This window comes from Lagopus leucura, unplaced genomic scaffold (genome assembly GCF_019238085.1).
Source record: "Lagopus leucura isolate 7727_CA_CO unplaced genomic scaffold, USGS_WTPT01 Super-Scaffold_100014, whole genome shotgun sequence".
Lineage (NCBI taxonomy): Eukaryota > Metazoa > Chordata > Aves > Galliformes > Phasianidae > Lagopus > Lagopus leucura.
In genome coordinates, this window is record NW_024962268.1 from 8,400,120 (window position 1) to 8,425,796 (window position 25,677).

The 25,677-nt window shown below is 38.0% G+C and overlaps 1 protein-coding gene across 1 annotated transcript in view; it reads left to right on the forward strand.

The window, feature by feature from the left end:
* LOC122182341 (cAMP-specific 3',5'-cyclic phosphodiesterase 4D-like) overlaps window positions 1–20,374 on the forward strand; it is a 90,535-nt gene extending 70,161 nt beyond the window's left edge. The window contains exon 3 of the mRNA XM_042875518.1: window positions 20,227–20,374. Coding sequence (XP_042731452.1) covers window positions 20,227–20,374 — 148 coding nt within the window. The remainder of the gene's footprint in view (window positions 1–20,226) is intronic.
* The last annotated feature ends 5,303 nt before the right edge of the window (window positions 20,375–25,677 follow it).

Here is a 25,677-nt window from a genome sequence, read left to right on the forward strand (position 1 = left end):
CAAAAGAAATAAAGAAATCTTATCCTGTTAGAGAGACACACAGAATTTTCCTTACAAGGATTTTTTTTTTCCCACTTTGGATATTGTCTTTTCATATTATATTCAATATTAGAGATATCTTGGAGGTGTCTAATTATCCATTACAGCAATGTTAAAATAGAAACAAGAAATATACTGGACTGTCACAGGCATGCAAAGATGAGAATCATTTCCAGAACATGATCCAGCTGGCAATTATAGGTGAATCCTTTAGGAAAATTCCATCCATTTTGTCTTGGCCTGATGGAGAACAGTCAAAGGAACGCACAGAGACTAGCAGCAAAAAGCCATCTCTTGTGGTTGTATGCAGAACATTGCCTGGCATCTGAGCAGTTAATGCATTTCCAGGAGAAAGAATCAAACTAGAAGCATAGCAATTCTGAACATTTTCATCACCCAATCTTTCTACAGTTCTGTGAGCACAGTCGTTGTATCACCTCTACTAAAGCCAATTACAGGTGATATATTTCTCACAGCTTCCTCCTCTAAATCAGTGGATATGGCAAGGTGGTGCCCAAAGAAAGGATGTGGGCTGTGGCATAAGTCAAGTTGCTGTAGTCATACTCCTTGCCTCTCTTGATTTAATAACCTTGTGCGGAGACAAAGTTTTTATGTATCCTAAAAATTGTTACACATGATTCACTGGCTGCTACTCTATAGTCTTAATGTATTTATGTAACTTGAAACATACCTGACTAAGAAAATCATCTGGGAATAAAATTAATAAAATTGTTGAATAACATTTACTTGGAAAGGTCTGCCTTAGCAAGCTTATCAGCTCTGCATGCCCTGCTATTCCTGTTTGTGAGGCACCTGCTTGTGGGTAGTGTGGTCTGCAGAAAGTTGTCTGGAAAGACTCTTTATCTAGCTAAGTATGGTTATTCTTTGGTAAAATAGATTGAAAGAGTTTCTCTTTTCTAGATCGTTTATCTGTTCATAATGTGCATTCTTTCTCTTCCATTATGCAGAATTTTCATCTGAGTTCAGACCATCAGTAACCATAACTTTAATAATGATACACTTGCATGTTAGCATATACACAGCAAGACCTTGCCACACCTCCTATTGTATACAAGAAATTTTCTTAAAATGTCAGAAAATTCAATTAGAAATGTATGTAAGATATTGCTAGGTAGGAATGCCACAACATCAGAAGTACATAGTTCTTCATTTGATGATGTATTTGCATGAACAGATTTTTTTTTTTCGTTTATTGTTTTGTTTATTCATGTTGTTACACAGAAGCAATCTGCAATAAATTTTACACAACCTAGATGTAATGTTGATTACTTCTGACATAAAGCATATCTTAAAAATCACAGATAAGAAGTTTGTTTTTAATATTAAGGAATTTGATCTTTCACCCACCACCCCACATATTTTCCTGTTACAGATGCAGGTAAATTGTGTGAGCCCAAGTTTATATTTAGTAATATGTCTTTTGAACATATTTCCAGTAACAACTCATATTAATAGCAAATGATGGAGTTAAATGCAGATTCCAAATCTCACTCTGGATTTTGAATACTTTACACTTTTAATGGCTGCTTTTTAAATTCTGTACAACGTCACATCCAAGTTACATAGAATATTTTAGATCATGCTGATGAGGCCTTTTCTTTGTGAGACTACACTCTGTTGGAATAGTGCAAACATTTTATAATGCAAAATTTTTATCAAAATGCTATTTAATTAAACAGTAACACTTATAATTGAAACTTTAAAGGAAAAGAAAATATTCTTACAGATGGAGGTTATTTTTTCTCTTTGGTGTGGAAAATTATTATTTTTTTTAAATACTATAGACTCAAATAGAAAGTTTGGAATTTATTGAAATAATGCTTTCTTTCATATTAAAAAATTTTAAAGAGAAAAAAACAGAGAGCAGACAGTTAACAATATTCCACATTGGAACACATAGAAGAAATGTGATTTTCGGGAAACAACTAAAAGTTAATTTCTTCATAGTCCTAGTCAAAATGATCTTTGAAATCATCAAGCATAGAAAGTGATTTCCACATACGTAATTTACATCAACTGTACGCTCTGAGAAAAGTTTGTTAAATATATTCACGTATCTACTGACTTTGTTTCTACTTTGAGGCAACAAAAGCATTCTTTATTCTTTTACACAGCCTAGTTACAGTTTTCCCTTTCATTTTAAATGAAGTCTAGATGGTAGTTCTCTGAAAAGTAAACAGATCAGAGCCTCTTAATATTTAAATATATTAAATTTCTACTTAGAATGGTTTTCTTTAAAAGAAATAATACACATAAAATAGAAATAATAGGGAAGAACTTTAAAGTTAGCTTGCAAAATTATATAGGCAGATTAATTTTTATTTCTTGTTACAGCAAAGAAAACAGAACAGCAAGCAATGAAAGACTGTAATTCTGTCTCTTTTCCAAAATTGAACCAGTTTTCTGAGGTGTTTTCTGAGGTCTATTGCTTGAACTTCTGAGTATAAAATAAAATGTGAGCCTTATCAGAGGATCTAGTCTATGTGGTAGACCAAGATCTGGTTTACTGCTATCACTTTCAACAAAATAAGTTTCTGTGCAATCTCGTGTAATGGCTATGTAATGGTCTCATTCTGTTCTTTTTTGTCACTTCTCTTCTAAACTATAATTTTCTTTAATTCAAAGTAATTCTCATCTCTTTTCTGGTATAGGTGACAGGGTGATTAAATGCAACAGTTTCATGATGAGCACTGTCTGAATAGGTGGCATCAGAATCTCAAAGACTCTACAGTAAAATGTTTCATTATGGTACTCTGTGGCCTTATCAGGTCTAATGTGCTAGACATGTCTGAATATCTCTAGCAGGAAGAGACAGAAAATAAATGTTTATTGGTGACTTTTATAGTTAAATATGATGTGAAATTCATTGCACATACAGAAATGGATACTTTTTCAATGGGGGCAAGTCAGTACTGTGGACTTTTAGTTCTTTTTCCCTAGTTTTGTATTTGAGCAATAGGATTTTTATGACTGTCTGGAAAGTTTGAAGAGGTTGTATCTTTCTCTGACTGCAATCTTCCTGCAAAATTTCCTTCCTCAGTTTCCTTCTCTTACTCTATCCTAGCTCATATTCCTTCTGCTCCAGATGGTCATATCTTCCTAATGCTTACAGGTACTTATTATAATCTCTGACACTGTCCAAAACATCTATCAGTCATCCATATTCTGCTTTTCTTGGTCTCTCACTGAGTCAGGTTTACCTTTCATGCTCCTTATCATTTTTTTCAACTGTTCCTTGTCTTCATTGAAAGATCTAAATTCAGTGTGCCTTGAGTTTAGCACGTCTGGACATTCTGATGGAGAAGGCTGAGTAGAAAAATGTATCAAGGATGTACGTGATATTCAGTACTGTGGTTTCTGAGACATTTTATTACAATGAAATTACAGAAACTTCTGTACAATTTTGAAAAAAAAAATTATTAACTAAATACTTAAATACGGATGTGAAAAGCACATCTTTTTCATATGTGCAGAGAGAACTACAGTAAGATATTTCAATAAGCAGTTGTAAAACTTGACATCACCTTAGTAATTTTCCTCAGTCCAAGGTTTAAATTGATTTTACAATTGAAAATGTAAAATGTGTGAAAGAATCCTTAGCCCTAAATATTTTTATGAGATACTTTACTTACTATGCATGCATGAGTCGGTAGCAATTACTCCTCTTCATCAAATTCAAATGTATAATTGTGCTTTCTGGTTCACAGATTAACTAGTACAAATTTGGACAATGACTATACTTTTGTCATATTTTTGTTTGATGGTAAAATTTCTTGATATAGAATATGCTTGCAAAGCCTGATTGTTCTGCAAATAGTAACGGTGGCAAAACCCTGTTTAATTAAATGGGGGCAGATGCGGCCTACACAAAAGTACTAAAAGCTGTGTGGGAGATTAATGTAAAGTCATCAGCAGTCTGGATTTCCTCTGGAGACGACTCTGTAAATTTAGCCTTAATTGAATACGGAGGGGAAAAAAAACATCTTAAAAGTTTCTCTTTTAAGTTTAAATGACATTTTAGCTTAAAGTAAACAATGATTTAGAAACTTTTAGAATTTCAGTATTTTAATTGTCATAAAAGAGGAAATTACCAAAACTGAACGAAGTATAGAAAAACAAACAAACAAACAAACAAACAAAGAAACAAACAAGCAAAAACCCAGAACTTACTAATAGGGTAAAAATATAAAATAACAAAGGTTGATTTCTCTGATAGTTGAAAAATCTCTAGGCTCTTCATTAAAATGCCCATGATGCTTCTCATTTATTTCATGGATAAACTATAGCCTAGTTACTTTGTAGAAGTTTTTAAAAAGAGTTAAAGTATGAGTTTAACTTAATAACTAAAAATGTGTGCCAAAAAGCACACGAATGTACTTGAGACAGAGCTTTCAACAATGAATAATACTGCATATGTACTAGAAGCTTCTGATGGCCTTGTCTTTTGGAGTTTTCCTCTTGCTAAATGCTCCAGTGAGTAGTGGAATCGTGATTCTTGCACTTTTTAGGATCTCTGTTGCAGACCTGAATACAACCCAAGCATCCTGAATTCCAGTTCAAATAAGTAGCATTTCAATTACAGGCTGTGCTGGAGCACCATTTATTATTCTTTTCTTACTGTTAGAAATATGTGCTTTCCTTTACAGATGAAATATGTACCTGCTGACAGATGTGAAATATGCATTTTCTGAGAATGGTAAGGAACTGCTAGGAGCTGGTAGCTGTATGAGTTTTCAGTAGACTTGAGGACAGTCAAGTCCAATATTAGGTTATTCTGCCTATCTTTCAGACACGCTGATGTCCAATCTGGGAAAAAACAAACAAACAAACAAAGAAAAACACGACAACCCCAACTGTCAAAAATAATAGCAAGAACAATCTATTGAAAAGTAAAGATGAACAGTAGACCTTCTTGGCCCCTAATAAAAGATCCAGAAAAATAAACTTAACTTTTTCAAGATATTTTTAGAGGACTGTGTAGGAACAGCCCAATATAATCAGATTGTGAACTAAGAGAGCGGGTATTTCAAGGGTAATTGGAATACAATTGTAGAAGTTGCAATTTGTCTAAGAATATTTAAGGTTTCTTCTTGTTTTGATAAATTCCACAGGTAGCTAAGTAGCTAAAAACAATTGTATTTAGAGAGATCCACGCCTAAAACTTTTTAATTTTAATTTATCTTACACCTGTGAAAAGCTGCACTACAATTGATGATGCAACATTTTTCAGTCTCAGCCAGCACAGACAGTGTACGCAATTTGAGAAGCTTTTGTAGAGTGCTTTGTAATGAGCCCTGATGGGATAACAGAAGTTATATTCATGGTAAACCTGTAATACAGCAGCAACAACTGCTACTGCCTTTTGCACCAATTCGTGAGATGCTATTAGCATTACAGTGAGAGGAATTGTTTTGGGTGTTCCCTTCTGGCTTTGAATAATTTTAGAAAACCAAGAACAAAAGTTTTTGCTAATCATTTGATATGCCAGGAGGTAAGACTGGCAGCTTTCACACAGGGGATTCAGTGAGTTTTACCTGGTTTGTTTATTTATAAATTAGAATAACTTTAAGAAATACAAATAGCTTAGAAATAGCATCAGAAAATTCTCCTACATGCTGTAAAAAATTCTGAAGATATTTGGAGAAATCTTGTCACCCTAAAAACCACAGAAAATTGAACTTGTAAATCAGGATTGCAGTAATTGTAGTAAGTTTTTTGGTGAGAAGCACAATCAGACAGAAATCTCAAGGAAAAGCTATGCTTTTCTATCTTGTGTCACAGCTAAGAAAATGTATGTATTGTATATATATATGTATAAATGAGTATTAGTGAAGTAACAAGTAGTATTAAGGAACTGTCATAAGTATATGTGAAAGATGCATTTGTTATTGTTTTTTTTTTCTTTCTTTTTTTTTTTTTTTAATTGCCATAATTCCAGTTTTGTACAGATATTTTCCATTGGAAAGATTGTCTTCTTGTATACTTTAAAATCTTGATGATTTCAACTGTAACTTTTTAACATTCCCTATTTATGACAGCATTTACTGTCACCAATTATTTCAGTAATTAAAGCAGTAAGTGGATTATAATCATTACTCACTACTATATTTCAGTCATAGAAATCAAGAAGTATTGAGATGATTGTTTTCCCTTCAGCATTTAATGAATATTAACTATCTATATTAGTTATAGAAATTGAGGGCAGATCTTATTGCTTCATATTTTATGTTAGCTGGCAGATTGAAAAAAAAATAACCTGTACTTAACTTATTCTTTAATAGATATTAATATATTCATTGTTCTGTGCCAGAAAGCTTTGGTGGCCTTCTACAAAGGGATTAAAGCATTAGTAAATAAGGGAAGGCCAACTGATATCATCTACCAGGACTTGTAAAAAGCATCTGACATTGGCCCACACAATATAGAAAGACAGATTTGGTGGGTGGACCACTCAGTAAATAAGGAGTTGGTCAGATAGTTGCACTCATAGTGTTGTGGTCAGCAGCCTGATGTGTAGGCAGACATGAACGATGAGTTGTGTCTATGAGGAGCATGTATTTGGACCAGAACTATTTAACATCTTTCTCAGTGACATGAACAGTGAGACTGTTAGCAAGTTTGCCAGTAACACCAAGCTGTGTGGTGTGGCTGACATGCTAGAGGAATGCCATATAGAGGGACAAGGATAGGCTTGAGAGGTTGGGCCTTTGCAAGGCTCATGAAGAACAAGGCCAAGTGCAAGGTTCAGGATAATCCTAAACACAAGTATGTGCTGCGCAGAGAATGAACTGAGAGCAGCCCTCAGAGAAAGATTTGGGGCATTGGCTAATGAAAAACCGAATATGAGCAAGCAGAGTGAGCTTGCGGTCCAGAAAACAACCATTTCCTGAGTTGCATCAGAAAAAGGATGGCCAGCAAAAAGAGGGAGGTAATTGTCACCTTCCGTGACCTTGTGAGATCCCACCTGAAGTACCACGTCTGAGGAGCCCTATCATAAGAAGGACATGGACTTGTTGGAAAGGGCCCAGAGAAGGGCCGTAAGGACAATTAGAAAGCTGGAGCACCTTTCCTACGAAGAAAGGCTGAGGGTGGTGAGGTTTTTCAGCCTGCAGAAGACTCTGCCAGACCATACATGCCTAACAATATATGAAGGAGGCCTACAAGAAAGCTGAAGGGGAACACTTTTATCAGAGAGTGTTGTGAAAGGACAAGGGGGTAATAGTTTTAAACCAAAAGAAAATAGATTTACATTAGATATTCAGAAGATATTCTTCTTTGAGAGGGTGCTAGAACAGGTTGCCTAGAGACACTATGAAGGTTGCATCACTGAAAGTGTTCAGGGCCTGTTTGGATGAGGCTTTAAGCAGACTTGTCTAGTGGAAAGTGTCCTGTCCACAGCACTTTCAGTTTTCCATATCTCTCACCCCATCTTAATCCATCTTCAAGTACAATTTAGCATCTTCAGATGTTAACTGGACCTTGTTGCTACAAGCAGTGTGTTGTCACCTGTAAAAGAAGCAGTAATTTCTGAGGCAAATGTTCATGTCTCTGTGAGTCTCTGCTGACGAGTTAGAAGGTGAAGTAGGGCAACAATGTTTTAGTGAATTCTGGCTTGAGAGAGAGACAGGTGAGGGGAGGTGTCCCTGCCTATAGCAGAGGAATTGGAACTAGATGATCCTAAAGGTCCCTTCCAATCTAAACTATTCTATGATTCTGTGATTCTGTGAGAAGAGTTTTGAAGCATCTCTTCTTCGTGATTGCTGCCTTGGATAGTCACAATCTGTCTAGCATCTCTAAAGGGCTTATAAACCCTGGAAATATCAAACAGAATCTCAGCTTCCATTTTTTAAAGGAGTGAAAAGTAGTTTTTAATCATTTTATCTTTCTCTACTTCTCTTAACTTGAAAATAGTGGTGAGAGGAAAGAAGATTGAAGAGAAGTTGTGGGTGCGACTAGAGTGGTAAGATCAAAGCATTCCATCATTTTTTAAAAGAAGGAATGTGAAAAACACTGCATTTTGCTGTGTAAACAATTGCCTGTGAGAACTTTCAAATTTGTCTCTGGAGGGCAGTACTTTCTTTATGCAAGTGATTCATTTGACAAATGTGAAAGGATTTTCAGCCAAGGAATTCCATTTTTTCAGAGCATAACTAAAACTGATATATTGTACAGGCTACAGGCAAATATTGCAGTTCAAATGACATTCACTTGTAGCACATATGAGCTAAACAATCCAGGTTTAAATGAAGACAGCAGCAAAAGAACACCTAGTGGTTCTAGATGGAAAACTATCAAATCAAACTGAGCTAAGCTCAGCAACTAAAGATTAATATTACGAAGATATTTTCAGCAAGAGTGAAATTCAGAGGTGTAGAGCAAAAGAAAGCATTGACAGAGACTTTATTTGAGAAATAGGTGCTATAGGAAAGGATATCCAAGAGGAATTAACTCATCCGTCTCAGTAACAGTTTGGAGAAAAGGATGAGCTAAGCAATGTGACCCTCCTCGTTCGTACCGTTGCGCCGCAGCAGAGTGGGGCAGGGGAAAAGGAGGACTAGAGCATGACTAAGATGGAAGTATCATGGAGACAGAAGGGCTGGCTTTAGACCCCCCCTACCTGCTCCAGGTACTCGTGTACTCACATAGCTCACCCATTGGTTCAGGCTGTGACCTTGGAATCCCATTACAATAAGTAACAAGTGACGATTTTGATAAATAATATTTTCTTTTTTATATGTCAATACCCTTCAATAAAGGAATTTACTTTGGAGAGTTACAGATAGGAAAATAAACTGGTAATATTCACAGTCACCCACATTAATGAATGCTTCTTTCTTCTCTACCATTCATTTAAGTAATAAGTAATCCACTGACATATCGAATCACATTTTACTATTCAAACTGTTAATATTTTTGATTCTGAGAAGTCAATAATCAAAAAATCTTTTACTGGAAATATCACTTGTTAAGAAAATCTACATCTTTATGATTTATTTGTTTAAAAATCATGCAGAAAAATGATTGATACTGATTCACAGTATTACAGTATCATAGTATCACAGAATGGCCTGGGTTGAAAAGGACCACAGTGATCATCTAGTTTGACCCCCTGCTATGTGCAGGGTCACCAACCGCCAGACCAGGCTGCCCAGAGCCACATCCAGCCTGGCCTTGAATGCCTCCAGGGATGGGGCATCCACAGCCTCCTTGGGCAACCTGTTCCAGTGCGTCACTACACTCTGAGTGAAAAACTTCCCCTTAATATCTAACTTAAACATCCCCTGGCTTAGTTTAAAACTATTTCCTCTTGTCCTATCGCTATCCATCCTTTCAAACAGCCGTTCCCCTTACTGTTTATACATTCCCCTCAGGTACTGGAAGGCCACAGTGAGGTCTCCATGGAGACACCTCTTCTCCAAGCTAAACAAGCCCAATTCCTTCAACCTTTCCTCATAAGAGAGATGCTCCAGTCCTCTGATCATCTTAGCAGCCCTCCTCTTAGCGGAGCTCCACATTCTTCCTCTATAGGGGTTCCCAGGCCTGGACGCAGTTCTGCAGATGGGGCTTCACAAGAGCTGAGTAGAAGGGGACAATCACCTTCCTGTCCCTGCTGGCCACCCCTTTTTTAATGCAGCCCAGAACACAGTTGGCCTTCTGGGCTGCAAACACACACTGCTGGCTCAAGTTCTTCTCTGCAGCGCTGCTCTCCAGGAGATCTTCCTCCAGTTTGTAAAAATACCTGGAATTGCCCTGACCCAAGGGTAGCACCTTGCATTTGGCCTTACTGAACCTCATTAGGTTTTCACAGGCCAACTTTTCCAGCCTGTCCAGGTGCCTTTGGATGACTTCCCTTCCCTCCAATTTATCAACTGCACCGCTCAGCTTGGTGTTGTCTGCAAACTTGCTGAGGGCACACTCAATGCCATTGTCTGTGTCATTGATGAAGATGTTGAAGAGCACCTGTCCCAAGACCGATCCCTGAGGGACACCGCTTGTGAGTTTCCTCCCCCCTGTCACAGACTCTTATCCTTCTAATTAAAATAAAACTTGATTTCTGATGTTCGAGATTTCCATACTTTAATTAAATTACTTTAAATGCATTTTATTTGTATATTTTGCTCTGTGCCTGACAAAGTTAATATCAGATACTTGTTAATCAAGCTGTCCAGTAATTGAAATATCTTGTACACGAGAATGTAATTTTCTCTTGAAAACTGTTCTGAATAAGTAACTAACCACTATTAGTCACACTAACAAAGTTTGGTAGGTCTGATACTTTACACGTGCATGCTCATGCGCACACACACACACACACAGAAAAAAAGAAGGAATAGTTGCTGAACTATTTTAGGAGACTTGGAGAACCATTATCTTTCCATTCACTTGCTTTCTTACTAGCTGGAATGAGACAACTGAAATACCTACTGTCCTCTTCCTGAAAAGTCACTATTTTAAAGCTTGTTATAAAACCAATTTTACTTTCTATCTTTCTTGATGAAACCTGTTTGAGGAAACCTGTTAAAGCATATGTGAGAGTCTTGAAGAGTATAGAGAAGTTGAAAGAAAAGTGCCAACTTACGGTGCAGTTATTTCAAGGTTACCTCCACCAAAAATAATGGCTCAGTTGTCTTACTGTAATACTTAGTAGTCTTTGTTTCTTGAAAGAACTTAAATATTGGGAATACAAAATGCGTGAGGGTGCTGAGTAATTAAAACCCTCATTAGAAATTAGGAAAGTAACTAAGATAATGAGTAAAAAGTTTCAGATATTATTTCAGTAAAAGAAAGCAGCCAAAGAATTCTAATTCTAAATAAGCATCTTACCTAATTTTGTCCGAAAGCCCTGTCTTTACAAATAGTAGTGTTAAAGTAGGCTTTGAATTTTCTAGCTTATTCAACACGATGTTCATGAAAAATTGCAAAATTCACCTGATTTGGATTTTGGTTAAGCAATGTGGTCCTTTTTTCCTCTGATTTTTTTCCTAATGTTGATCCAGTATGATTTTCTGATTTTCCCTTGAGAAATGAGTGAAACTAGGTTTGAACAAGGTTTGCTTTTAACTTTAGGCTTTCCAGTTCGTAGAAGTTAGATTAAAATTAAGAGGCTTTAATGCTATGCAAGTTTTATGGGAATGAAGTGCTTCTACACTCCTGCAAACTGAAGTCATTATGTTTGATCAAGTGTAACCTTAATGTAATACAATGGATGTCACTCATATTCCTCTGCTTGATGTGAACAGATGAATAACTTAATGGAGAAGGTGGAAAATAAATTGGAGAAATGTTCAGAATGGGCAAGAATCTCACTTTGTGATTCTTCCAATCAGAAAATGCTGTGTAATTGTATTGTTTACAAACGACCTGGGAAACATAGTTGAATCAAAGTAGTGCTGTTCCTTATTGCTACAGAAAGAAGAAGCTCCACAAAGCTTGTCTCTGAAATTATGCTTCCCTTGATCTGCTGCTGTACCTACAGCAGCAGAAAGGAGAAAGTGGGAAGAGCGCTGACTGTGCTTAATCTCTCCTCTCTTGCTCTTCTGCTATCCAGCTGGGAAAGTAGTACCTTGTTGTTTCCTCCTCCATCTGCAAATCAAGGCAAGCAAGGAAAAAAAAATTAAGACTCTTTCACATGCAGTAATTATATAGCACCAGCGAGAATCTAGCTGGTGGTTTTTAGTGTGCTTCTGAAATAGACTTAGCCTTTGCTCTTTACTCCAAGTAGGAGGTTATTGACATTTTTAGCTTAGTGGGAGAAAAACACTTTTCATCTTAGTCAACTCAGCTTTTCATTAGTAAAGTTCTGCATCTGACTGGGCTAGTCAAAGCTAAAGCTTTAGCTACGCCTATGTACCAGTATCAAACACATGGTTCCTACACACGTCCCAGATTTTGAAATCACATGGGTAAGAGGAGAGGGATGGCTTTGTGTTTAAAGATGTATCACTTTTATGTGGCTGGATTGCACTTACTGTTTTTCACATAATTGAATTGAGTGCTTTAATATACAGAGCAAGAATATAATACTCATAGAAATTTTATGCTCTTGTAATGGACATTTTAATATATTCAAAGAAACAACCTTCTAGCATATGTGTTCTCTATAAGAAACAAAATCAGTGCTCGCAAGGAACTTTGCATTTGTATTCAGATTTTAAAAGTCATAGAATCACACAATCATTAGGGTTGGAAAAGACCTTCAAGATCGTCTAGCCCAACTGTCCACCTACCACCCATTATTACCCACTAACTATTCCCCTAAGTACCATCTGCACATTTCTTGAACACCTCCAGGAAAGGTGACTCAACCATCTCCTTGGGCAATCCATTCCAGTGCCTGACCACTCTTTTGTTGAAGAATTTTTTCCTAATATCCAACCTGAACATACCTGGGTGCAATGTGAGGCCATTATCTCTCCTCCTCTCAGTGCAGCAGTTTGTATTGTAGTAAATATTTTAATTGAGTTCATTTATATTTTACTTTATATTAGAAATTAATTTGGTATTTATACAAAGTCCACTTGTAGAAAAGTAAATCTCTGAATTAATTGTGTCTTAACACAGGGAGAGTTTAAAAAACTTAGAAATGTCATTTGCACAGTAATAAAATAAGCACTTTAAGTATATTTAAGTGTGGAAGGCATGGGATTAGATAGCTAGTGAAATTAAAGTTGGTTGTTTTTTTGTTTTTTTTTTTTTTCCAAAATGAGAAATATTATATTCACCAAAAATCTCTATCAAAAATGGAAATTGCAGTAGAGTTACGTCTGGGAAGCTGTCTGTGAACTGGAAAGGCAGTCTAGCTAATTAGTGGTATGTATTAGATCAAAACTAGCATAATTATATAGTTTTAGGTTAATTTCCCTTTTATCCTGTTAACTGTGATTTTAGTAGAATTTAATTTTGGAGTCCATACTTTACAAAAGACATTCAACAAAAAAGGGCTTTGATTGTTAATTTCACTCAGCAATAGGATTTAGGAATGTATACTGAAACAAGTGTATTACTCTTACCATAACTGTCCATTTGCAATTGTTAATAAGTTCATGATTATTGTAAGTGAATTCTACAAGTAGATTATGTGAGATTTATGTGGGCATGTTTTTGCAATACTTTCTTTTGCTATGATTTGTAGTTCTACATCTAACCACATCTTTTATATTTAATCAGACCTTTACTTTTTAAAACACTCAATTTTTTCCTCTTTAATAATTCATGTTTTCAATTGATTTATAGAATGGTGATCTACAGAATTGCTTTTTGGTTGCTAGCAGGAATGTGTTTCTGTTTCATGAGTCATACGATTAAAAAAAACCCACTCTGATATGAACAGTTAATGTCTGTCCACTGTCTCCAGAATTTGAGCTAATTGGACTTAAGAGAGCTCAGAAAAAAATTATGCAAAACACACTACAATTTCTTAAATGCCACTGCACTGAATTATGTCAGGATTAATGTCAGTAGCTATTATCAGTGGTAAACAGCACTGAACAAAATTTGCCATCGTCCAGCCTAGGTGCTGCTTTAGCATTTGTTCAGTCAATACAAATGTCTGTCCCTCACTCTACTCTCACACCAAAAAAAAAAATTAACATTTAAACCAGTGCAGAAGTATCTTTGTTATGAAATAAGGGGAGATTATTAGTTTCCTATTTAAATTGCAGAATGTTTTTTCTCATCCAGTTAGACTTGTTGTCGCGTAATATTTTCACCACCTAGGTTACATTTCCATTCACTTTTGAATGCCTCCTATTGCAGATATAAAACATGCTTCCCAAATATTCCCTCTTGTATATTCAGGCCAAAAATAAAATGTAGTGGTTTGCAATTTGTTACAAGTCCAGAAAGTGAAGAGACAAAATAAACCATCCCCAATTATTTTCTGTATTGTCAAAATTGCCTATCTTAACTGAATCATCGAAACCATAAATATCTGTTAAGAACTGCAGCACCATTTTGAAGCAGTGAGAGACTCAACAGTTTTTCCAGTGCACTGTTACTGCTACTACTGTTAGTACAGTGTCTTGAAAATATTATCAAAACACTGGTAAACAAAGATAGGAAAACAAACAAAATTCCTACCTTCAGAACTTTACTTTTTATTTTTCCACGGATTTCTGGAAAGCAAGGACACATTTTTAAAAACAGGTGTGAAAGGTTAAGAATCCTAACAAAGTTAAAATGGCATTTTCTCATGAGATGAAATAATACCTTCTGTTTTATGAACCTTGGCCTGCTAAGATGTGACTCACACAGAGAGCTCTGAGGTGCTAATACAGGTCTAATAGGTGCTATGGCTGGAGCAGCAGCTCTCCCATTCAAGCCTCAACTCACCTGGAAGGTTCCCATCTCCTGTGAGGAGGCTTATGCAAGTTCCAGGAAAATGGAGAAAAAGTGCATTTTTCTAAATCGTTTTCAGTTATAGCTCTCAAATGTAGAATGTTCTGTTGCTATTGAGACTTTAGTAGACTTAGTACTTTTGAGGACTCTGCTGTGAAATAAGCCAGGGAAGAAAAAAAAAAAAAAAAGAAAAAAAAATACTACATATTGGAAATATTGTCAATAAGTATCATTAATAAATTTTTCTATTTTTTTTTAGATAATGATACCATGTCTCCTTTAAAGCATATCTTTCAGGGAAGAGTAAATACTCTGCACTTTAAGAACAAAATGTTCTGAAAGTAGGTTGGCACACTGGTCTAATACACAACTGGTCATCCACTTGTTTTTAAAATGCACGAAGAACTATTATGGGATGATAGAGAGTGACATTCAGGTATTTAATTGTGTCTACTGTCCTGTATTCTAGTTTCCACTTCTATAAAATACAGGTAGGAATATCCTATTTGCATTTTGGGATGAGGTGAATGATACCATTACTAATTCTAAAATATATGAACAAGCAGAACAAACTGATGCTGTAATTATCAATCAGCTTTTGCAACATGCATGCATCTCTCTTTTTCATTCTAAATCATTGTCGAATGAAACCTGACTCAGTCTACTGAACTGGCTTTGAGAGAGCCACGTCTTCTCATATCTTTTGTATTGAAGGTGATCATCTCTTTGGTCAGCTAGTCTAACTCTTGGCCCAACAGGATATTAGTCTTTTAGTGTGAATCATTTCACAAATATGAGTGGGAGACTGGTCAGAACTGTTAAAACAGCATAACCAAAGAAGAGGCGATCTGCTGCTTTTGAGAGAAAAGGTAGTGCCAATGAATGTGCATAATACTTCCTTCTGAATAATTAATCTGATTAGTCTATGGGAATTCTGTTCAGAGACTGACAATTTCTGTAGGTGGAGGCTTACAGAAGTTTTGAAGCTTTCAAACAAAGAGGCAGATAATGCTTCTAAAGAGATAAAATCATTCCTTTGGTCCTGAGCTAAGCTTAGTGAGGTGTGTTTTAACTGAATATAATCTTCATTCTCCTTACTGTCCTCCTTTCAGCCTTTGAGAGAAAGCAAATCTCCCAGGTGTAGTTATGCAGAAATTAGATTCTTGGGTAACTAACTAGAAGACAAAACTCTTCATTATATTTTTGGTTTAGACTCGTTTGCAATGTTTTGTGAGAGAGAAGTTTATTTTGGCTGCTGTTTTTTTTTTTTCCTTTTCTCTCTAATTGGGGTAATTCCAATTTTCCACTGATCTCAAAAGTGAAAATATTCAAAATATTCAATTTTGAAAATTTACTTGTATTCATATTAATTGTATGGAATGTTTCTTACAAAAACTAAAGACTTTGATTGAAAGATTTGCAATATCTGAAACTACACATTCAGCTACTGTTATATTTATTCGTGAATTCTGGTACTCCAGTAAAAATTTAAATGATTTAGACTTACATTTTCCAGGGAGAACAGGTATCAAACTGAGATAATTTCCATTACAGGATTCAGGCTGCAAAAACAGATGCATATCTATTAGTCTTTGTTTCATCTTAGTACTGCTAGAAATTCTTCTCCAATAGGCACTGTAGCAATCAATACTTACTGAAAATATATTTTTTTTAATTAACTTTTTTAAAAAATGGACAGAAGTAATCCTAGTTGTCTTCTATATGACACTGTGAGTCGTCTCACTCCAACAGAAATTTAAAATAACTTATCTTTGAACTTTGGTTATTGGAAAGACCTTGAAAGGTTTATGTAAAGGAAAAAAAATTGAGCTATAGGATAAACGTGCAGTTTTTTTCTTGATGTTTTTATGGTGCCATAATTCAAAGATCTGCTATGTCAATCAGCAAAAATTCCTATTCTAATGAGACTAGAAACCAAATTTGCCTTACAAAGTCAAGATTTTCATCATCTTTTGTTAGCAAATTCTGAGCTGTTGTTTTCATTATGTCTGGATGATCTTGAAAGCCATAGAACTGTAAGATTAAACAGTTCTGCAAAGTTAATAGAAGTAAGTCATGATGGTCTGCTTTTACACCTTTGTTATTTTACACAAGTTTCGATGAATGAGTTTACTTCACTGATGGACACTTTATGATCATTTTGTATATTGGCAGTTACAGTCATTACAAGTAATCATAATTTAGCCAGCTACTGAAGCTGACTGCAAATACTCCATGGCTTCAGCCTGTGACGCCTGTTTCAGCAGCCAAGCAAACTCAAGAAGTTTCTCTCTGGGTGCTTGAATATCATAATGCCATGCTTGTAAGCTGCTGTGTAAACCTGATTACTGACTTGTGCCAGATGAGTTACAAAACCCATGAAGCAACCCAGTTCAGTGATCTGGAGTTGGGCATGCATGTATAAGTCCACTACACAGGAGTTACAGGTGGCAGAGGAAAGATTTCAGGCTGTCTTAAGCATTCAGGCCAGTCATCTCTCTCCTGCAGCCTTAGCTTGCTATCTGGTCTTTATTTCAAGCATATGAAAATTGTCAGGATTTCACTTGGGTCTCTGTCTGTAGCAGAAATGTAGGATGCGTTTCAAAGTGGAATAAAAGATTATTCATTCTTAAAACAATCCACTAAATGAATCACTGTCAGCATAAGACTGAACAGGTCAGAGCTGGATTTTCTAGTTATCTGTTAAATTGGTGGTCAACTAAGGCTGATTATAACTGCATTTTAAATTGCTTTTTAAAAACAGTATCTGTCATTCTGGATTAAGATTACTGTCATAGCATAGCCATATTGTTTTCTTTTTAATATAAAAATATTCTTTAAGCATACCTGTTTCTTAAACAGTGGATGAGTAAAAAGGAAAAAGCAAGTCCACTAGACTGAAATGAAGAAAATTAGGAAATTATTTATAAACTAGAAAGTTACTGTTATAGCTAGACTTAATCAGTTTTTATTCATAAGAAATGAAAGTCATCCCCCGTGGCCTGTGTGAAGGAGTGGGTTAGTCCTAGTTGGAATTCGGAATTAATCTTCATTAATCTTCACTAATTCTGAATTAAAAATTGTCCATTTATAACATGTTGTGACTACCCATGTGTCTAATTGGTTCCCTTCTTGAGTTGTCAGAAAAAAGGCAAAAAAACTGGCAAGGATGAACTCTTAACAAAACTGTCTGCCAGCAAACCTATCTCAGATTACATCAGCCTATACACTAATGCATTTTACACTACTAATCCAAACTAAAGCAAGATAACTTTGTGAAAGTACATCTAATTTTATGCAAATCTCACTGGCAGTATTGCTTCTGTACAAAAAAAAAAAAACAAAAACTACCACCAACAACACAAAAAGAAGCCTTAATTCTCCCATCCCCATAATCAAATTCTTGTACCTTTCCAGATGAATTCTGATACAATACTTTCTGTTCTCCTTCCAAAAGCATTGGCTTTTGGATGTAATGCAGATAAGCTTGTACTTCTACTGCTGCCTTTTCTGTGTTTCTTGGAGCAAGTATTTTTTAGTTAAATTGGTAATATGCTTTGATTATCTGTCAAATTGGTCTTTAAAACATTAGGTGTACTCTGAAAATATTGCATTGTTAGTATCTTGCCTTATAAATTCAAATATATAGGACCAGATCAACTGGCCAAAAGGGCAATGTGATTATCATCTGTGGAAAGTAATGGTGGTTAAGAGAGATCTCTGATAGTTGGGAAAAGGTTAATGCTACCCCCATCCTTGAGAAAGGCAAGCAGAAGAACCAAAGTACTACAGTGGTCAGCCTCATCTCTGTTGCTGGAAAGGTCCAGCCACACATCTGAATCTTTTTTCAGATGCAAAAGACCTGTAGACAGTTAGGGCTACTCAGTTTACGGACATACCTAGGGCAAATAATGTTTGATCAAATTTCCTGCCTTCTATATGAAAAGACAAATGTGAAGAAGAGAGAATATAGCAAAGCTTCAGCTTAGTAAGACTACTGAGACAGCCCCCCAAAACATTCTCATCTGGATGCTGAGGAATTCTGGAATGGATGAGTAGGCTGTAAGGTGGGATCAAAGTGTGGAGAATGATGATTCAGCATCTGGCAGGCAGCTGGTAATGAGCACATTACCTTCAGGGGCTGATACTGGAGCTGAATACTGCAGCCCAGGACAGGGTTACCAGGATCTCAGGGCCTAAAGAACACTGCGGTCTGTGAGCAGTACATGAAGGCAATGAGTTCTGTCTGCTGTGGAGGAGGGGAAAGGTCATCTAATAGCAGCCTACAATTACCTGAAGGGTAGCTGCAAAAGGCAACAAATTTGAACTCCACAGAGGAGCAAGGGTCCATGATTGGGAGGTTGGGAGGTTCAGGTATAACATGAGGAAAAGCCTCTCCACTAGAAATGTGGTACTGCACTGGAGAAGATTCTCCAATGGAGGCTGGAAAATCTGTTTTTTTGAAACTGAAACAAAGCCATGGCTGATGTGATCTGGTTTTGGTGATATAGTCTTATTTTGAGTGGGAGGTTGGACTGCACAACCTCAAGAGGGCCCTTCCAAAGAGCATTTCTATGACTCTGTGAAATGGCAGTGAGATCAGAGAAGCTGTCTAATTTTAAGAGACTAAAGGGAACTAGAAAATCTGAAGTATGGTCTTACTGCAATAAGAGAATGGTTATAAAGAGAAGGAAAAAGGTCAGTTAGTGGATTTGTTTCCTATATGCCTATATCCTACGCTGCAATTTTCCCAGTGGTTTGTTTCATTTTGGACATTTCTTTCTGCATGTCTGCAAGTCATTTCATGCTGGTGTGCCTGGATAAAGAGCAAGAGGGCCAAAAGCTTGGTAAATGTGTGAGTTCAATCTCTGGCTTCTGTCAGTGGAAGTGCTGTTGTTCTTTACAACATAGTATAGTATTTATCACAATGTATCTGAAACTAGATGGGGAGACCAAAAGTTAGGAGGGCGATGAGGGGATGGTGGATTACCTAGGACAGTATTGTTGGCTTTGAAAATTGAGGAGTTGGAGTTCTGTCAAATAGAAGTGAGGATTTACACCTTCAGAGACTGAATCTTGATTTTAGGAACTCTGCGTGTCTGGAAAGAAAGACTGACTTTAAGATGGAGAATGGAAAAATGCATTAACACTTCAACAGTTGACATAGACATGCATTTCCACTTACAAGAAATTAAGAAATTTAGAAAAAAATGTCTGATGCTTATGATTGCAAATCTATGAAGCAATGGGAACAGAAAAGGCAACACCAGTTCTGTGATAAAGGAAGCAGAAGTGCATGAAGCTAATCAGAACAGTCTAATGAGTAGATTAACAGTGGTTGGAAGAAAATAAGTTTTTTTGGAGAAATGCGGCATGTGAGAGTTTCCTGAGGCCTTCTTGTTTAGCACTGATATTCTGGCAAATACAGTAGAAAGACTTGACAAATACCTGTTAACCGTTTTCACATGAACACCTTCAGGTTACACTTCCATGTTTTGTCAGGAGTGTAGTGATTATATTTTTCTCATGAGTAAGAAGTGTGAGGTTCTAGAATACTGCTACCTAGGACAAACATAAATTTCTCTTTAAAGATAAATTAATGCAAAAACTTCCTTCAGTTTTGGATTATTCACTCTACATGAGTGCAAAATAATTCGAAATGTGAAACTAACAGTACTATTTAGGATTAAGCACCCACTTTGTAAATTTTACCTTTAAATGTCATTCCTGCAGCAGTCACAAACTCCTGGAACTAGTGGTTTAAAATGTAAGAGCATCTCTGTAGGCTCAGCACCACTATAATTAAACCTTTCTTGCATTGATTTACAGCCAGTATTACTTGCAGGAGGGAGAGAGCTTACTCATCGGGGAAGATGGCAGACCGGGCGATGATTTCAAGTCGGGGAACAGCCGATTTCTGGACCTGATATGCCAAAGATTGAAAGTAGGGTGGTGGGAGGAGGAGTTTAGGGAGTAGCAACCCATTTATAACCCACCGCAAAGTTCTCAGTGAATCCGAGCGCGAGCAACTTTGTCACCTGCCGTCTCTGCAGCTCGTGCTCCCCCGGGCGGGAGTTACGCCCGACCGGCAGCGAAACGCCGGCGGCCGCCTGCAGGGGCCGAGTCCCAGGAGGGCAGAGCTGCTCCGGCGAGGAGAGCCCCGCACTGAGCCCACCGCACCGCCCGCTCCCGGCTCCGCTCTCCCCCTCTTCGGCTCCATCTCGGCTTTAAATATTTCCGAGCGGGAAGCCAGCCCCCTCTCCTCTCCCCTCCTCTCCTCCTCCTCTCCTCCCCGCCTCCCTCCTCGGGCCAGGAGCTCTCGGCGGCCCGCGCCGCTCCCACTCGCGGGCGAGGGGCGGCGCGGCAGGAGCTGTCCAACTTTTCAGCACAGTTCCACCGGCGCTGCCCGAGGAAGCGGCCGTCGCCGCCCCGGCCCGACCCGGCCGTCAGCATGGAGGGAGAGCGCGGTGTCGGCAGCGGCTGCTCCGCGATGCCCGGCGGCAGCGACGGCGCCGGCGGCAGCGACGGCGCCGGCGGCAGCGTTAGCCTCCAAGCCCCCAAGCATCTGTGGCGGCACGAGCAGCACTACCCGCCGCAGCTGCGGCAGCACCACTTCCTCCAGCACCAGCCGCCCCCCGGCCCGCCGCCGCCGCCGCCGCCGCCGCCGCCCGCCTCGCGGGGCCGCTGCCTGGCCGGGGCTCGCGTCAGGCACCGCGGCTACTCGGACACCGAGCGGTACCTCTACTGCCGAGCCATGGACCGCGCTTCCTACGCCGTGGAGACCGGACACCGGCCCGGCCTGAAGAAATCGCGGATGTCCTGGCCCTCCTCCTTCCAGGGGCTCAGACGGTACGAGAGGGCTCGTCCGTGCGTGCGCGGGGGGCGGCAGCGGGGACCGCTCTCCCGCCCGCCATGGCCGCTGCCCCGAGAACAGCGCTGGGCGGCGGGAGGGGAGGGAAAGGACGCAGCGCGGCGGCGGGGCCCGGGGCTCCGGGATGCCAGGTCCGTCGGCACGTCGCGCCGCACACACCCGTCCGCGGGTGGAAGAGCCAACGCTGAGCACGTGGGTGGGAGCGCGGCCGCGTCGGTGCCGGCGCGGAGCCCTGAGCGGAGCTCTCCGCCGCGCTCCGCCCCGGCCCCGCTCCGCTGCCCGCGGCTCTTGGCGCTGCCCGCGCTCCCCGGGAGGATGCCGGGTGGGAAAGGAGGAATGCGTGTGCTGCTCAGGCGAAGTTGAAATAATTGAGCGCTCTGGGAGGTGGGAGGCAGTCTGGCAAATCCAGGGTTAGGGTCTTGCTACTTTGAATGGGCTTAGATGAGAAAATAGGCTAATGGTTTCGTAGCCAAAGGGAGGAGTCCGTCATTTAGTAGTCTATTGTTCCCTGTTAAATGAGCTGTAGATGTATTTTGCAGTGCGAGGCTCACCAATGCCTATTTTGCCCTTGATGGCTATCACAGACATCTCTTCTAAAAACAAATTCTCTGTCACAATCAGTAGGACATTGTATTTGATCGATCAATTCATTATTCTATCTTCATTTCCAGTAGCTGGAACCACTTCCTTTTCGTGGAAAGCCACAGGCTTCTGTTTGAATATTAAGCGGATATTGTGAATAAAAGATTTTTGCTGAGAATGGTGGGCAGAATGGCAGTACTTAATGCTCACCCTCTAGATTTTTGATTTCCTGGATAATCAGGTTTTTACAGTATGATATGCTCGATGAATAAATAATAGAATCCTTTATGCATGAAGATTGCTTTGTGTGTTTCTGTGGTACACACTGTGTTCTTTACTATGGAGCTTTGGCCATAAATCTCAGTGAGACATACCTGAATATTCTCTGGCACGACTGCTCTATTTCTACCCAATGTTTGCCTCGTTTCCACTTTGACTATGAGAAATAAAAACAGATTCAGGAATTCTAAATTAAAGCTGTACATCAGTAGTCATTAAAATGTCTTTCAATACCTTTGGCTTTCAAGCAGCCACTCTGTGGCTACACCTCTATATCACTTGTGTGAACTCATGCTTGTCCAAAGTTAATGACGTTATTTTTTTCACAATGTAGGATTTGAAAGAACAAGTCATATGCTTCAAAATGAACAAATACTCAGTTTAGTGCTCTTTTCAATATATTGTTATTTCTTTCGCAGGAAAAAAGGAAAAAAAAAAACGAAACAAAACAAGAAAAACCCAACCACTATGCATCTGGGGCTTTCAGTCTTTAAGACTGAATGCATTTCTCTTTTCTGAATGTGAAGAAGTTACGTTTTTGTAAATTGTAATGGTTGGCTTAGTACACTCAGTCTTTTCTCCATGACTGATGAGTTACTGAGGAGATGACAAGTCATGGTGGGAAGAGTACACATATCTTTTTCTTCTTCTTTTTTTTTGGGGGGTGGGGGGGGGGTTTGGGGGTCATTTTAAAAAAAATGAAGTTACAATTTCTATGATAACTGTTCAAATAGGAACTAAAAATTCCACAAACAGTTTTTTGTTTGTTTGTTTTTGGTTGGTGGGTTTTTTTTTTCAGTTTTAAAATCTTTTCTTCCTTTAAAACGTGCAGTCATGCTGCTTTGACAAGGCAAGCTGCATTAAAATTGAAGGGGAAAGTGGTTTTTATTTTCATTTTAAGGGATTGGCAAAAATGCTTCAAGTAGGCTTCTGTTTTAGAAGTAATCAAGCAAAGTGGAGTAAAGAAGCTTAGCAAATTTGACTGTTCCATGGCTTTCTTAGAAAAAATAAATTCTTGTAGTTAAACTTTCGGAATGTAACGATGAGCTATAATATGGAAACACAAGTGAACTGTGACAAATTGCTTTATGAATATATTCACGGAATTTCAGAAAAAGCCTAGCATTTCCAAGACTTTCATTTCAAGTTCTGGGTCAATTGCTTTTTCATGAAAAGCAAAGCGAAGTATATTCTTAGTATTCTTCTAAAACAAATAGCTTGCAAAAAATCCCTGTACTTTTGAAAAAGACACCAATTGTTACTGAAGCTGTTCGGTTCCTTTATCATTATAAGATTTCTATTATTCCTGTCTTACTCATGAGAAGAACCATTCCTTGATAGATTCCCTTGGATTTATTATGGTCCAGGCTGATAGATTTGTTTTACAGAAATTTTCACGTTATTCTCATTTAGAGGGAGTGGGAAAAATGGTGTGCAGAGCTGTAAAGGAAACATATTGTGAAGATGGTATTTAAAATTACTGGCTCAGATGTGAAAAAATGATACCAAAACTACTTTTTTTTTTTTTTTTTTTTTTTTTTTTTTAAATTTTCTCGCAAGAGATCATCATTCTTAAAACCCCAATTAAAACCACCAAGACACACCTGAGAAAACAGTACACAGCTTCGAAGCTTCTTCTGTCTTAAGTTTTATAGAAAACTTTAAAATATCTAAAAAGCATCAGTTTTTTGGAAAAGAAATGGGGACGAAGAATGGCATATGTTAAGATGAGGGTTAAAACAGAATAGTACATCTTTAATATCAAGGCTAAAGAGAGTTAACATTAAAAAAAATCAACCACCAAAAATTCTAAATGGCATCAAAGAGTTGAAAGACATGATGCCTTTGCAATTCAGAAAATTAGGTACTGATTTGAATATTTGAATATTTCCTTTGGCCCCGTATAATCATCCCAATAATTTTTACACGGTTTATTTAGTAGAGTTGTATTTCTTTCATAGAATGTAACAGTGCATTACATAGAATAGCTTATCATCATAATTGACTGATGTATTTTTCCCAGAGTCTAGATTATTCCTTCTTTTTTCAAACCACAGAGTGCTTTGAACTGACATACGTGAGAGTTACAAGAAAGAGAAAAGAATGAAGAAGATACGTGTGAACATGTTGGATCTTTTTTTTTTGCCATTTGTTTATTATGTGCTCTTGGGCAAGTCAATTAACCTGTCTGTTTTCTCATATGTAAAGTATGAACTGAAAAGAGTCATTATGGATTTCTGTTAAAATTATATTTTTAGGTCAAAAAATTAAAGATACCATGTATCAGTGGTTAGGATTATTGAGATTGGAAAATAAAGACATCAGCTCAGATATTTGTCCAACTGGTGATAAAAAAATACTCTATATAACAAATTGAGCTGATATTCTGGTTATTTTTAAAATTTCAAGTATCTCTATTTGCTTCTCACATGACTATCATTATTTCATGGTCTGTGTTCAGAGTTTAGCTGTCTTTAAAATAAAATAAAAAAAAAACTAGTATTTTTAAAGGCGATTAGTCATATGTCAATTTAATCATCTTGCCATATCATCTTGCTGTGTTCTATTTTTCACTACTGAAATTTCAACCAGGAAAAAATAGAGAAGAAATACCGTAGATCTTCGTTCCACTCACTACTCAAGGAATTCCCCAAGATTTCCTTAAAATACATCCTAATTTCTTAGACCTGCATCTTCTTTTCTGTCAGATTTCCCAGAACATTATTTCTTTATAGTAGATCTCCTGTAAATTTTATCTGAAGTGATTTACAGGTCTAAGTTTCTTCATGAAACCAAGCTTTCATCTGTACTTAAACATAGGCAATTGCACAACAGTGAGGCAAAATTTGCCTTTGCAATCCAGAAATCATGGTACTTGTTCCCATATTGTGTCTATTTTATATATAAAGTATAGAACTGTCAAATCTTTTCAGCTGGAAGGGATCTGCAATGAACAGGGACACCTACAACTAGATCAGGTTTCTTAGAGTCATGTCCATCCTGACTTCGAGTGTCTGCAGGGACAGGGCTTCCACCACCTTTCTGGGCAACCTGTTCACGGCTCTTACTGTAAAAAACCTGCTTTCTTCTATCCATTATCCTTATCTAAATCTCCCTTCTTTTAGTTTGAAACCATTCCCTTTTTTACTTACACAATAGACCCTTTAGCAGTCTGTCTCCTTCTTTCTTACAGCCCGCCTTAGATACAGAAAGTCCATTCTCAGGTGGCCTTCTCTTCTCCAGGCTGAACAACCCCAATTCTCTCAGCTGGGCAGATGTTCCGTGCCTTGGATCATTTTTGTGACCCTACTCTGAACTCAAACAGGTGTGCAAACTCTGTGCTCCAACAGGTCTGTGTCTTTCCTATACTTAGGGCTGGACATCTGGATGCAGATCTTCTCCTTTGCCCTGCTGGCCTTGCTTCTTTTTATGCAGCACCTAAGCAGCCATTAGAAATTCTTCAGTCAAGGAAAACTCTTTCCTTTGCCTTTTCCTTTCTTGTAAAGCACTAGGTCTAACCAAGTAGTAGCCACTGTTGCGCAGCTTAC